At 60.6% G+C, this 14609-nt stretch overlaps 1 protein-coding gene across 6 annotated transcripts in view; it reads right to left on the minus strand.

The window, feature by feature from the left end:
• The window catches only part of LOC105478643 (lemur tyrosine kinase 3), a 29044-nt gene that overhangs the window by 4499 nt on the left and 9936 nt on the right, over positions 1-14609 (minus strand). For 4 of the 6 annotated variants that reach the window (XM_011736156.3, XM_071087342.1, XM_071087343.1 and 1 more), the window contains 9 exons: positions 13768-13855; positions 13298-13446; positions 12582-12666; positions 12387-12508; positions 12100-12249; positions 8532-11074; positions 3529-3944; positions 1287-1422; positions 1011-1148 (listed from right to left, as the gene is read on the minus strand). In XM_011736156.3, the coding sequence (XP_011734458.2) occupies positions 1011-1148; positions 1287-1422; positions 3529-3944; positions 8532-11074; positions 12100-12249; positions 12387-12508; positions 12582-12666; positions 13298-13446; positions 13768-13855 (3827 nt within the window). Of the gene's footprint in view, positions 1-1010; positions 1149-1286; positions 1423-3528; positions 3945-4991; positions 7966-8531; positions 11075-12099; positions 12250-12386; positions 12509-12581; positions 12667-13297; positions 13447-13767; positions 13856-14609 lie in introns of those variants that run through there. The other 2 variants (XM_071087344.1, XM_071087345.1) reach the window with 2 other exon arrangements.

Raw genomic sequence — 14609 nt, forward strand, 5'->3', positions numbered from 1 at the left:
CATATGAAACTCCAGGAAAGAAACCTGACCAATGTTCACTACTAAAGAGGGCACAGACTCAGAGGCCGAGCAACTGCCGCTTTGAATCCCAGCTCCTCACTTCTTTCCGTGCCTCGGTGTTCTCGTTTGTAAAATGGGGACGAGATTGGCCAGGCCCGGTGGCTTACGCCTGTAATCCCAGCACTTTGGGAGGCCGAGGTGGGCGGATCATTTGAAGTCAGGAGTTAGAGACCAGCCTGGCCAACATGGTGAAACCCTGTCTGTAGTAAAAATACAAAAAAAGTAGCTGGGCGTGGTGGTGCATGCCTGTGAACCCAGCTACTTGGGAGGCTGAGACACGAGAATCGTTTGAACCTAGGAGGCGGAGGTTGCGTTGAGCACTGCCCTCCAGCCTGGGCGACAGAGCGAGACTCCATCTCAAAAAAAAAAAAAAAAAAAAAAAAAAAAAAAAAAAAAATGAGGACGAGACTAGAATCCACCCCATGGGATCGCAATGAACATTAAATGGGTTAAACTGTGGTGAGGCACTGCAGGGTCCACGTGAGAGCAGCGGTGCCGCTGTGACTGCTCTCTAACCCCTAGCTGTGTCCTCCCTGCTCTGGTTCACACCAGCCGGCTTTGAGCACTCTGGGTTTCTCTCTCCTTGTCTGCCCCTGAGCACCGTGTTCCCCAGAGGTGGGATCAGGATCCGGCAAGTGCCAGACCGGAGTCTGAGCCCAGAGATGGGACAAAGATGGGCAAGAGTTGGGGGTGGGGGGAATCCCCACAGAAGGCGAAACTGAGGCTCAGGGGTTGGGGACAGCCGGCCTGCCTGCCTACGACCGTCTGATGGACATCGCCTGGTCTGAGCTGGTTCCAGAGCTGGGTGGGGTGTCTGTTGACTGAGAGGGGAGAGAGAAGAGACTGGGAAGAGAGAGGCAGGGACATTGAAAGATGGTCACAAGAAGTTGGCAGTGGAACATAAGGGGACAGAGATGGGCAGAGGAGGGGCAGGGCCGAGGATATGGTACCTGCGGGCCGGGCGTCGGGGGCCCGGGCGGGTGGCCCCGGGGTCTCCAGCGCAGGCGAGACGGAGAAGCGGGAGAAGCACAGCGGGGGGCCTGGAGGGGGGAGGAGGGGGAAATCCTCCGCCCACTCGAAACTGCCTCCTGCAGCAGAAGACCGCAGTCAGGCCGCAGGCACCTGCGGCGCTCCAGCCCTCCGGTCCCGCCCCTCCCACCCCATAGGCCCCGCCCCGTCCGCCCCATGGCTCCCGCCCCCTCCTGCCCCATTGGGCCCGCCCTCACCAAAGCCGCTGTCGTTGCTGGGAAACCCATCTCCGGGGGTGGCGGGGTGGGGAGGCGTCGGGGGCGCTGGAGGCGTTGACGGGTCCGTGTCCCCCTCGGGGGGGCCCTGGACGCTCAGCTCGTTGGTTGGCGTCTCCTGTGAAGGCAGATTAGCGGGAAGCCAGAGGGGACAAACCGTCACGTCCCATTTACCGCATCCCCCAAAACCAACAAAACTGGCTAATATTTCTGGGGCTCTAGGAATCCCAATTTATAATCACACGCTCTGGAGGGGTGGCTGGAGCCCCTAATCTGGCTTCGAAGCCTCGGGCCAGCCTTAACCTCAACCTGGCCCGAGGCTACTTACCTGACAGCTGAGCCCCACGCACAGCTAAGTAGCCCAACGTAAGGATTCTCTCCTGGCTCATTAACGCGCGGCCTCCACCCGATCCCCTAACCCAAGGCGATCTCCATAGGCCCCACCCCGTCCCTGTCAGTCCCACCCACCTCTGAGATCTAGACCTGCTCCAGTGGCCCTCCCAACCCCTGCCCCATCCTGAGCGCATCCCATGCTGGACGCAGTGACCCTGCCCCCGAACCCTCCCTCAGAAGTAGACCTGCTCCCGACCTCCAAGTTCCACCCCTCTGAATATATTTCAGTGGCCCAGTCCCCAATTCTTGGCCTTATTTCCATTTCTCTCACAATCTCAGCCCGGTATGCCCGCCCCAGGTTCATCTAGACAAGGCCCCAGTTCCTCAGCACCACTCGCCCTCCCTTTTTCTCTTCAACACCATCCGTGTTTTTCTTTTTGTTATAGACAGAGTCTCACTGTCGCCCAGGCTGGAGAGCAGTGTTGTGATCATGGCTCAATGCAGCCTCAACCTCCCGGGCTCAAGCGATCGTCCCACCTCAGCCTTCCGAGTAGCTGGGACTACAGATGCGCACCACCACACCAAGATAATTTTTTTCTTTTTAAGAGATGAGGTCTCGCCATGTTGGCTAGGCTGCTCTCGAACTCCTGGCTTCAAGTGATCTTCCCGCCTCGGCCTCCCAAAGTGCTGGGATTACAGGCGTGAGCCACTCGCGACTGGCCTAACTCTTAACACAATCCTCTACCCATCTCTCTAAAGAGCCGTCCCAGTCCTTAGGTTCGCTCATCCCTGACCCCACCCCAAAATACCTTAAGACTGCCTGCTGCATCTCTGAAGCCCGCCTGCAGCCTAGCCATGGCCCTTCCCTAGTGGGTAAGATCTGCTCCCTCCGGAACCAGCCCTACAGATACTAGAACTCTAGTCAACAAACAATGCCGAAACTCTCAGTAGGCCCCGACCACACCATCCAGGCCACTTCTCAACACTTCCTCTTCTCAACACTTCCTCCCTAGTCTCTCCAGGATCCCATACTTGACTACCCAGTACCCCCTCTTTCCTTCCAGACTCACCCTCACTCTCCAGGCCTCTCCTCGCCCTCTACACCCCGCCCCCATCACAAGCCCTGCCCTCACCCTAGGTCCCACCCCAGCTCTAGGCTCGGCCCGTCCTCCCGGCCCTGCCCCACTGTCAGGCCTGCCCTCACACTCAAAGCCTCCTCCCATCTTCCTAGTCCCGCCCCATTTCCCTGACCAGTCTCTTCCCAGAGCCCGCCTTCAACCCCTAGGCCCTGCCTGCGCCCTGCTCGATCCGCCCCGCCTTAGGCTCCGCCCCCATTCCAGCCGTGGACTTTCTCCAGGCCTCCTCTTGCCGCACCATAGGCTTGGCCTCCCTCAGGCCCCGATCCAGACTCTGTCCCGATCCTAGGCTTGGTCTCCTTCCAGGCCTCGCCCCCGCTCTAGGCTCAGCCTGCCTCCAAACCCTGCTCTAGACCCCGCCCCACTGTAAGCTCAGCCTTCGTCTAGGCCCCGCCCCAGGCCCTGCTCCTCTAGGATCGACTTCCCTCCAGGCCCCGCCCTGGGCTCCGCCCCACCCTAGCTTGGCCCCACCCCACTCTAGATTCGAGCTCCCCTTAGGTCCCGCCCCACTTCAGCTTGCCCTCCCTCCAGGCCCCGCCTCAGGCCCCGCCCCACTCCAGCTCGGTCTCCCTTCAGGACCCGCCCCACCCTAACTCGGCCTCCCTCCAGGCCCCGCCCCACCCTAGCTCGGCCCCTCCCTACTCCAGCTCTGCCTCCCACCAGGCCCCGCCCAACTCTAAGCTCGGCCTCTCTCCAGGCCCCGCCCCGCTCCAGGCTCCGGCTCCCTCCAGGCCGCCCCCCCGCGGGTTCCGCACCTGGTCGAAGAGGTAGACGGTCACGTCCCCGTGGAAGGAGACCATCTTGCGCTTCCTCTCCAGCTCGCTGTCCTCTGGCTCGTCGGCCCCGCGCGGAGACTTGAGCAGCCCCCGCAGCGGGCGGGCCGCGTCCGCGTCGGCGCTGCTCACCACGACGGGCACCGGGGCTGCTCGCGCCCTCCCGGGGCCCCGCGGCCCCGCCGCCGCGCCCGACGCCGCCGCCTCCTCGTCCTCCTCCTCGTCCTCGTCCTCGTCCTCCCCGTCCTCCTCCGCCGGCCCCGGCGCCCCCGCCCCGCCGGCCTCCCCGCCAGCCGCCCCGGCGTCCGCGCCCTCCCACGGGGGCCGCCGCGGGCCCGGCCCCGGGAACGGCGTGAGCGTGAGCGGCGGCAGCGCCAGCGAGAGCCGGGAGAGCCTGGCTGCGAGGGGAGAGACCTGGTGAGCCCCTGTCCCGGGGAAACTGAGGCAGGCCCTCCCCCTAGCTGTGTGGCCTCAGGTAAGCCCTCCGCACAATCTGGGCCTCAGCACCCACTTCGTGAACGGAAGAGCTGCCCCGGGGCCTTTCTCCAGGCAGTGTGGGAAAGGTCCTCTCCAGTGCTCAACCTCCCCAGAGCTTCCCAGTGCCAACGGCTTTAAGCCCCAACTTCCCATAGCCCACCAGGCCCGCATGCCCTGGCCCTCTGATCTCTCTGGCCTCTGTCCCCACCTCCTTTGGCCTGACGTCCATCTAGCCACATGGGCCACCCCACCATTCATTCCTCCCACCGAGTAGCTGGGACTACAGACACGCGCGCCACCATGCCCGGCTAATTTTTTGTCTTTTTAGTAGAGATGGGGTTTCACCATGCTGGCCAGGCTGGTCTCGAACTGCAGACCTCGTGATCGCCCATCTCGGCCTGCCAAAGTGCTGGGATTACAGGCGTGAGCCACCGCGCCCGGCCTGGACTGCCTTTTCTAATGCAAGTCCTGCACATCCTCCAGCTCTGGGCTTTCAAAGCCTTCAGAGATCTCCTAGGGCTCCTGGGAGGTTAGGAGCACCCACTCTGCACCCCATCCACCGAGCACCTTCCTTCTGAGCGGATTTTCTCAGCGTGTAATTATACTTCTGTGGTAGTGTGTTTGCCTCGCTAAAGAACAGAGACCGAGTCTGGCTCATTCATAGCCTCATTTCCAGGCCCCAAGCACATAGAAGTACTCAGTCAATATCTGTAGGATTAATGAGTGAATGCTCCCGCTGTATGAAAATGACCAAGGCACTTCCCCTGTCTGGCGCCTGATCGCCAAAGTTGGGGTGTCTAACCATCTCCAGGCCCCTTCCCTGCTCTAAGACTTTTCGATTTTAGTCTGCTAGGAAGGAAGGACTTGAGGTCCCTGGAGGAGGAAACCTGGCTTGGAATCCCAAGTTTATCTTTGCTTGCTGTGTGTCCCTGGGCAAACAGATCCACCTCTCTGTCTCTCTCTCTCTCTTTTCTATTTTTTTTTTTTTTTTGGTGGGGAGGGGGATGGAGTCTCGCTCTGTCACCGAGGCTGGAGTGTAGTGGCGTGATCTCGGCTCACTGCAACCTCCACCTCCCAGGTTCAAGCAGATCTCCTGCCTCAGCCTCCTGAGTAGCTGGGACTACAGGCACGTGCCACTACACCCGGCTAATTTTTGTATTTTTTAGTAGAGATGGGGTTTCATCATCTTGGCCAGGCTGGTCTTGAACTCCTGACCTCGTGATCTGCCCTCTTTGGCCTCCCAAAGTGCTGGAATTACAGGCATGAGCCACCACACTCAGCTAGATCCACCTCTCTGAGCCTCTGTTTCCTCACTGGCAAACGAACAGCGGTCACTTATCCCTCCATTACTGCATAAGTGAACTGCCCTTTGTGGGCTGATGGCAGGGGCAAGAGGAAGATTTAGGTGGGGCAGGTAGAAAGATGAATGCAGATGATCCCTCTCTGGTCCTCATTCTCTCTACTCAAGTTTCACTACCTTTTGCTAATGTCTTTTTTTTTTTTGAGACGGAGTCTCACTGTGTTGCCCAGGCTGGAGTGCAGTGGCCAGATCTCAGCTCACTGCAAGCTCCGCCTCCCGGGTTTACGCCATTCTCCTGCCTCAGCCTCCCGAGTAGCTGGGACTACAGGCGCCCGCCACCTCGCCCGGCTAGTTTTTTGTATTTTTTAGTAGAGACGGGGTTTCACCGTGTTAGCCAGGATGGTCTCGATCTCCTGACCTCGTGATCCGCCCGTCTCGGCCTCCCAAAGTGCTGGGATTACAGGTTTGAGCCACCGCGCCCAGCCTCTTTTACTCTTTCTCTAAACATGGTGAGCCAGTGCCCATCTCAGTGCCCTCTATCTAGAACACTCTCCCCCCCGACGTCCACCTGCCTCACTCCCTCCTTTCCTTCACATCTGCTCAAAAGTCACACTTTTGTTAACCAGACATCTCGGAGTGATGGGGTTATGGGGGATGCTGCATAGAGGGAGTTTTGTTTTTTTTTTTTTTTTTTAAACGAAGTCTCGCTCTTGTCTCCCAGGCTGGAGTGCAGTGGTACAATCTCGGCTCGCTGCAACCTCCACCTCCTGAGTTCAAGCGATTCTCCTGCCTCAGCCTCCTGAGTAGCTGGGATTACAGGCACCTGCCACCATGCCCAGCTAATTTTTGTATTTTTAGTAGAGACAGGGTTTCACCGTGTTGACCAGGCTGGTCTCGAACTCCTGACCTCAGGCGATCCTCCCACCTCGGCCTCCCAAAGTGCTGGGATTACAGGGGAGAGCCACTGCGCCCAGTCTAGAGGGGTTTTTCTGGAGCTATGAGTATGCAGATAAAGGTCAGGGTGACACCTTTAAAAATTAGGAAGGCTTCCTGGAAAGGGGAAATTTGGGGTCTTGAAGGATGAGTAGTTCACTTGGAAAAAAGCAGGCTATTCTCTGCCTCTTTTCACCCCCCAGTTCTAATCCAACCCAGATCCTCTGAGGCATTTTAGCTGCTCATCTCCCAACATTTTCATGCTGCCTGGGCTGTTTCCTGATACAGCTGGTCACAAACTCCCTACAACAATCTCAAGGAAGTGACAGTGTTCGAACACCACAGGCGTTGAGGAAGAAACGTCCTCTGTCCAGCCCACTTCCTGACTCTTGCCCACTGAGCCACAGGCTCCTCTCCGGAGATGATAACTGTTTCCTCAAGCGTGGCTGTGAGGTTGCCAATATAAAACAGGACCCAGCCACTTATAACTTTCATACCCATATTTAAGGAAATTGCGCCTCCCAGAGATTCTGCTGGAACTGTATTTCCTATGTCCACATCTAAACAAGGGCTATTTATTTTTACCCTTCATATATATATATATATATATATATATTTTTTTTTTTTTTGAGATGGAGTCTCGCTCTGTCACCCAGCCTGGAGTGCAGTGGCGCGATCTCGGCTCACTGCAAGCTCCGCCTCCCGGGTTCACGCCATTCTCCTGCCTCAGCCTCCCGAGTAGCTGGGACTACAGGCACCCGCCACCTCGCCCGGCTAGTTTTTCGTATTTTTTAGTAGAGACGGGGTTTCACCGTGTTAGCCAGGATGATTTCGATCTCCTGCCTCGTGATCCACCCGTCTCGGCCTCCCAAAGTGCTGGGATTACAGGCTTGAGCCACCGCGCCCGGCCACCCTTCATTTATCTTAAACAGTTTTCTCTGTGGCAAAACACTTCCTGCATTCCTACCAAAACTTAATTTTCAGAAAAGGCATATCTGTGCCTTCCAGCTCACTAGTCCCATGGTGGTGGAGTTGGGTCAGGGCAGGGTCTGACGCTCCCTGGGTCCCAGCCTTGGGCAGCTCAGGGCCTGGCACACAGGGGGCCTGGCACACTGGATAGATGCCTTAGCTTATTGGAAAGTTGTTTTTGTTGTTGTTTTGTTGTTGTTTTGTTTTGTTTTGGAGACAGAGTCTTGCTGTCACCCAGGCTGGAGTGCAGTGATGTGATCTCGGCTCACTGCAACCTCTGACTCCCAGGATCAAGCTATTCTTGTGCCTCAGCCTCCCGAGTAGCTGGGACTACAGGTGCACGCCACCACGCTGGCTAATTTTTTTTTCTTTTTTTTTTGAGACAGAGTCTTGCTCTATGGCCCAGGCTGGAGTGCAGTGGTGCAATCTTGGCTCAGTGCAAACTCCGCCTCCTGAGGTCAAGCGATTCTCCTGCCTCAGCCTCCCGAGTAGCTGGGATTACAGGCACCTACCAGAAAGCCTGGCTAATTTTTGTATTTTTAATAGAGACGGGGTTTTGCCATGTTGTCCAGGCTGGTCTTGAACTCCTGACCTCAGGTGATCCGCCCACCTTGGCCTCCCGAAGTGCTGGGATTACAGGCATGAGCCACTGAGCCCAGCCAGCTTATTAAGTTTAAATCAGCACATGCTGGCAGCCTGGGGGCCTTGAGCCATCCACAGACAGGCTTCCTTGGAATTGGCTGCAACCATAAAAACAAAACTAAACAAAAACCAGAGCTCTGGTTTAAAAGGGAAAAGTAGCAGATTCGCCAACACCAGGTGCACATTCCTGAGAAGTGGCTGCCCCGTCTTACACAGGGCATTTTCTTCTGAAGCCCCACTCTGCCTCCCCAGCATGCTTCATCCATTTCCCTATGTCCTCTGGCCCCTGTGGGCATGAGTTTGAGACCCCTGGTCTAAGTGAATTGCAATAATAAAAGCAAGTGCTTACTGAATCCCCAGCTCTGATTAAGTGCTTTGGACGTCCTCATTCATTTAACCTTCACAGTAACCCTATGAGGTAGGTTCTAACCCTGCCATCCGTTTTTGGCAGATGGGTAAACTGAGGCACCGTGCAGCAAGGACATTTGCCCGAGGCCAAAGAGCTAGAGAGAGGACCGAGCCAGGATGTGAGCCCAGGTGGTGCGGGCTTCAGGGCCTGCATTCATCACTGCCAGCCCGATGCGACATCTTTACCCACACTCACCCTCCGCAGCCTCGGAAACAGCCGGACCTCAGCCCTGACTGTGCCCCGCAGCCTCCTCACCTTTGATCTGCTCGCTGTTCCCCTGAGGGGGTCCCAAGTCCAAGAATAGTCGTGGCATCTCGGGGCCCTTCCTCTCGGGCTTGGGGGGGTCCCCGTCTCCGCTGGGTGCCGTGTCTCCGCCGGCCCTGCTGTCTGGGGCCCCGGGCTCTCCCTCGGGGGCCACCTCCGGCCTGGCTCTCGGGGGCGCTGGCTCCAGCCTCCTCGGCTGTGCCTCCGGTGGCGGTGGCAGCGGTGGCGGTGGTGGCTGCGGCCTCGTGTAGTCTACCCATCCGGCCTTTGCGTCCACGCCGCTTCCGGGGCCGCCGCCGGGGGCCGTCCCCGTGCCCACTGGGGCTCGGCCCCCACTCCCGAGGTCCAGCCTCCCAGCCCCTGGGGCTCTCGGCGCCCCCCCAGTCTCGGGGGCTTTCCTCTCGGTCCCGGGTTCCAGCGTCCCGTTCTTGGGGGCTGGGCCAAGGGGGCCAGGGGCTGTCTCCCCGCCGTTCCGGGAGGAGGCCACTGCGCTGGGTGCAGGGGCTCTCTCCAGAGAGGTCTCTGGGGCTGGCTCCCCGATCGTGGGGGCTGGACCCCAACTCTCGGGCGTCTTCTCCCAGGGCCCTGGGGCTCTCCAAGGCCCAGTCTCTGGTGGCCTCTCCGTGTTCCTGGGGAATCTCAGGCCCCCATTCTCTGACACCTTGTCCTCGCTCTTTGGGGGTGTCAGGCCCCCATTCACCAGCACCTTCTCCCCGGCCTCTGGGGACCTCAGCTCCCCATTCTCCAGCGCTTTCTCCTCCCTCCTTGGGGGTGTCAGCTCCCCATTCTCCAGCACTTTCTCTTCTCTCTCGGGGGACCCCAGGGCCCCATTCTCCGCCGCCTTCTGCTCGATGCCTGCCTTCTCCTCGATGCCCGGGGCTCTCTGGTCCCCGTTCTCCAGCACTGTCACCCCGTTCACTGGGAGGCTCGGGCTTGGGGCTTGTTTCCCGTTGCCCAGGGCTGTCGGGTCCCTGTTCAGGCCCGGGACTTTCTCTCTGTTCCCGGGGCCTCTCCCCGCCTTCCTGGGTCCTGTCTCCCGGGCTGTCGCCCCCTTCTCCCCCAGGAGGTTCCTTGTCACATCCTCCCGCAGGGACATCAGCAGCTGCTCGGTGCTCACTTGAACCACGAAGGTCGGCTTCTCCCGGGGCCCCGTGAGCGGGAGCGGACCCGGATCTGGAGGTGGCCGGGGCGCTCCTGGGTCGGGTGGCTCGGGGGGAGCCCGCGGCCGAGGGACCCCTTCCTCCTCGGCCGCCCCCCCACCTGGGAAGGCTCCCTCGGGGGAAAAAGGGGTCTCGGTCTCGTAGCCGCTGTCCCCCGGCTTGGGGCCCGGCGACGAGAGGCCTGAACCGGGACTGGCCACGGCCGAAGGGGGGTCGGGGGACGCGGCCGGGTCCGCGGGGGCCCGAGGAGGTGGCGGCGGGGGGGGGGGAGCGGGAGGTGGCCCCCGCCCGGGGTACTGGGGCGCCGCCGCCCCCATGAGGGGGTCCAGAAACTCGGGGGGGGCCGAGGCGGGGGGGGCCATGGGCAAGTCGGCCAGGGAACCCCGCTCTGCCCGCAGCGAGGAGTCGTCCTCGGGGGGGTGGGGGCAGCCAAGAGCAGGGTGGCCCCCCCAGCCTGCTACGGCGTCCCCCCGCTGCAGTGGCAGGCAGGAGCAGGCCCCCTCGCGGCTGCACAGAGGACAGGCTAGGGGACCCCTGCGGCTTGGGCCACCTCCAAGGCTGCTGCTGTCTTCCCCTGGGGAGCTGCCCTCCTCCTCCTCCTCTTCTTCTTCCACCCACGGGGCGGTCCCCCGCTCCCCCAGGACCTCGGCAGGGTCTCCCGCCAGGGTCTCCCCGGCGCCCCGGCCCTCGGGGTCCCAGCCGCTCAGCAGGAAGCTGCCTGACGCTGAGGACTGGGCTGGGAAGGGCCGGGGTGCAGGGAAGAGGGGGGAGGCCCAGGTCTCGGACACCAGCTGGGGGACCTCGGAGGGGGCCTGGGGGGCCTGAGGGGCAGGCACTCCTGGGTCCAGGGGGTCCCAGTCGTTGGGGAAGAGGGGCTCAGGAGGGGAGCCGTGCTCCTCCAGGCGGATGTAGTACTCGCTGCTCACAGAGGGGCTGCGGGCACTGATGACAGGCAGCACGCTGGGCGTGGACAGCGCCTCATAGAACGGGTTGGAGGGGTTGGCGTGGGGGGCCGGGGGGGCCGACGCCGGCTGCCAGGCAGGTGCCCCCCCACCCCGCCCGGCCCCACGCCGGGCCTTCTCCCACAGGCACTCGAGGTTGAGGCCGCGGCTGCTCTCGGTGACCGTGAGCACATCGTCAGGGTCGGCTCCAGGGAAGCCATCCAGTAGGGGGAATGGCGAGGAGAGGGTCCCCGGGCGAGGTGCACTGTGTGCAGGGGGCCAGGGCCAGGGGAAAGGACCATCTCGGGGTGGAGGTGGCGGCGGTGGGGGCCGCGGGGGCCGCTCGGAGAGCAAGTAGGTGAGCTGCAATTGGAGATCAGAGGCTGAAGGGCGCTGGGCAGGTGGCCGCCAGCAGGACTGAAGGATGTCATACCTGGGGAGAGGTGGGGCAGAGTGAGCAGGTCAGAGATCCAGGGAGGGGAAAGAGACCCAGGGAGGGGACAGACAACCAGAGAGAGGGGGACAGAGATGCAGAGGGGAACAGAGACCCAGAGAGAGGGGGACAGAGACCCAGAGACAGAGGGACAGAGGCCCAGAGAGAGAGGGACAGAGATCCAGAGAGAGAGGGACAGAGGGCCAGGCTTGGTGGCTCATGCCTGTAATCCCGGCACTTTGGGAGGCTGAGGCAGGCAGATCACCTGAGGTCAGGAGTTCAAGACCAGCCTGGCTAACATGGTGAAAACCCGTTTCTACTAAAAATACAAACAATTAGCCTGGTGTGGTGGTACCTGCCTGTAATCCCAGCTACCTGGGACACTGAGGCAGGAGAACCGCTTGAACCCGGGAGGCGGAGGTTGCAGTGAGCCAAGATCGTGCCATTGCACTCCAGCCTGGGCAACAAAAGCAAAACTCTGTCAAAAAAAAAAAAAAAAAAAAAAAAAAGGAGAGAGAGGGACAGAGACCCAGAAAGAGGGGGACAGAGACCCAAGAAGTGGGGCAGGGATCCAGGGAGAAGAGGGGACAGAAGAGGACAGAGATTCAGAGGAGGTAACTGGGCTGGGGAGCTAGGTACTGAGACCCAAAGAAGCAAGGGTAGGGGTAAGATGCCCATAGAGAGAGGGTAACAGGGACCTGGAGGCAGAGGGGACACAGCAGCAGATGGGAACAGCTGGTAAGGGTGGTGGTGTCCCCGTTTGGGCTGTGAGCACTGGAATCAGACAGGTAAGAAGCAGGGGTCTCTTAGGATGAAGTGGGTTCAAATCACAGCTCTGCCATTCCCTGCCTGTGTCCCCCTGCAAGTAGCAGATGCTGGCAGAAATGGGGGGGACAGCTCCTCTTCACTCTTGAGGGGTATGGAGGGCAAACGGGATGTGGGTGATGTGGGAAACGAGACGGGGAGCTGGGACCATCCTGGGTGGGGTGCGGCAGGCCAGGAGCCCCGAGTGGGCTAGCCCTCACCAGTAGTCCGCATAGGGCAGCTTGAGCCTCGGCCGGGCCAGCTTCACGTGCTGCTGGCGGACCACGAAGGCGAGGACCTCCTCGTCTGACAGGTGGCGGTAGGGTTGGGCCCCAAACTCAAACAGCTCCCACAGGGTCACCCCCAGGGACCTGCAGAGAGCAGAGAGAGGTCAGAGCCCAGCCCTGACCCGCCCAGGACTCAGTTTCCCCATCTGTAGACCCGGTGGCATCTAGTAACCCTTCCATCTTCCTGGCCTGCCTCGGCCCCCGCGGCCCGTGGTCCTCACCAGATGTTGCTCTCGCGGCTCTGGTCCACCACCATGAAGGTCCCGTGGAGCTCCCCGAGGAGCTCAGGCGCCGCCCAGCGCAGCGGGATCCACAGGCGCTCTGGGGTCAGGTAGTAATCCTCCTGGGGGAACCAGGGCGGTGTCAGGCGAGTCAGGGCACCCCACAGCCCCCACCCCGACGGAAGGAAGCCCTACCTTGTAGTTGCTGTGGGCCAGCCCGTAGTCTCCGATGCGCACGGTCAGGTCAGAGGTCAGCAGGCAGTTGCGCAGGGCCAGGTCGCTGCGGGAAGAATGAGAGGAGGTGAGCGCAGGGGCAGCCCTCCAGCCACGCCCTGTCCCCGCCCCTTCACACTGACTCCACCCCTTCCATTTGATCTGTCTCTCCCCTCTGACTGCTTTCATTCTCCCCTGCTGTCTTGTCTTCTCCCCGTCCCTGGTTCTTCCAAGTCTCCTCTCCTTTTCCTCTGCACTGGCTCCTCTTCTTCATCTGACCCTTCTGGCTTCTCCTACTTCTCTGTTGACTCCTCCCCCTCCTCTCCCGGCCCCTCTCCTCGTCACGTGACCCTGCCTTCCCCCCCCCATCCCCGGGCTCCTTCCGTTCCTCTCCTGGCCCCTCCTCCTATCATGGCCCCTCCCCCCTCCTGATCCCTCCTCCTCCCCTGACCCCTCCCCTTCCCCTGGTTCCTCCTCCTCCTCTCTTGGCCCCTCCCCTCATCACTTGACCCTGCCTCCCCCTCACTTGGTTCCTCCCATTCCCCTCCTGGCCCCTCCTCCTCCAGACCCTCCTCTGTTCGTCCCTATTTTGTGTCAGCCAGTCATGGGTACGCCCCTCCTTTAGCCCCTCTCCTGCAGCCTCCCCTCCTTCTCCCTTTCCCTTAGTAGCTCCTCCCGCGGTTCCCCGGCCCGCCCACCTGTGCACGTAGTTGTGGGAATGCAGGTGCGCCAGCCCGCGGGCGATCTCCAGGCCCATCCTCTGCAGCGTCCGCAGGTCTCGAGGGGGTAGCTCAGGAGACAGGCCCTCGGGGGGCCGCTGGGCTCGGAGGTAACGCTTCAGGTCCCCCTGGGAGGGAAGCAAAGAAGGTCAGCAGCACCAGTCGCTCAGGCCTCTAGCCAGTCCGCCCGGAGGATGGAATGGCCTCTGCTGTCACTGGGTAGCCCCTCTGAGCCTCAGTTTTGCCTGCTGCTTGCAGCAGGTAATAACACAACCTATCTTGCCTGCTTGTTCAGGGCAACCCCCAGGACAGTCAGCACTCATGAAATGTTAGCTCATGCCACACATCATCTACGATGATGATGACGACGAAGCCCAGGGGCACCAGGCTTGGCCCCGGCCCCGTCCAGCTCTCCCCTCTGCCCTTCCCCAACCCCCCAAGACCCTCACCAGTTGACAGAACTCCATAATCAGCAGAAACGGCAGTGTCTCCACACACAGACCCAGGCACTGGAGGACATTGGGGTGCTGCAGGCTCCTGTGGAGTGAGGAGGCGGCTGGGTTGGGAAGACAGCCCCTTCCTCTTCATCCAGCCCCAACCTCCCAGCACAGCCAAACTGCTGCCTCCACCCTTTTTTTGTTGCTGTTGTTGTTTTGAGATGGTGTCTCGCTCTGTTGCCCAGGCTGGTATCCTGCCTCAGCCTCCTGAGCAGCCAGGATTACAGGCATGCGCCACCACGCCTGGCTCATTTTTGTATTTTTAGTAAAGACGGGATTTCACCATGTTGGCCAGGCTGGTCTCGAACCCCTGACCTCAAGCGATCCACCCTCAGCCTCCCAAAGTGCTGGGATTACAGGTGTGAGCCACTGAGCCTGGCCCACTCTTACCTTTTTGATCTGTTTCCTCACCTCAGAGTCTCTCTCCTTGACCGCACCCCAGTCCTTCCCCAGATCCCCATCTCTGGATGGCCCTCACTGACCTGCTCCTGGGGCCAGATCCCCAGGGACCCCTTTACCTCTTCTTCCTCCTCACACCTCACCTCCACCTTCATTCCTGCCCCTGACTCTTAGTCTTCTCCTCCTCATCCCCACAGCCTCCTCCTGGCCTCCCTGGCTCCAGTCTCTACCCTTCCCTTTGCCCCTGACCTGCTTTTCACCGCACACAACCCTCTGTCGCTCCCCAGCACCCCAGGATAGAGCACCAGCTTTTTTATTCCTCCTGCCCCTCAGGCTGGCCCAGGAGTCAGCTTTATCCTATGTGGGTTTCCCAAACCTGCAGGCCCTTGCTTAGG

The sequence above is a fragment of the Macaca nemestrina genome, chromosome 20 (genome assembly GCF_043159975.1).
Source record: "Macaca nemestrina isolate mMacNem1 chromosome 20, mMacNem.hap1, whole genome shotgun sequence".
Lineage (NCBI taxonomy): Eukaryota > Metazoa > Chordata > Mammalia > Primates > Cercopithecidae > Macaca > Macaca nemestrina.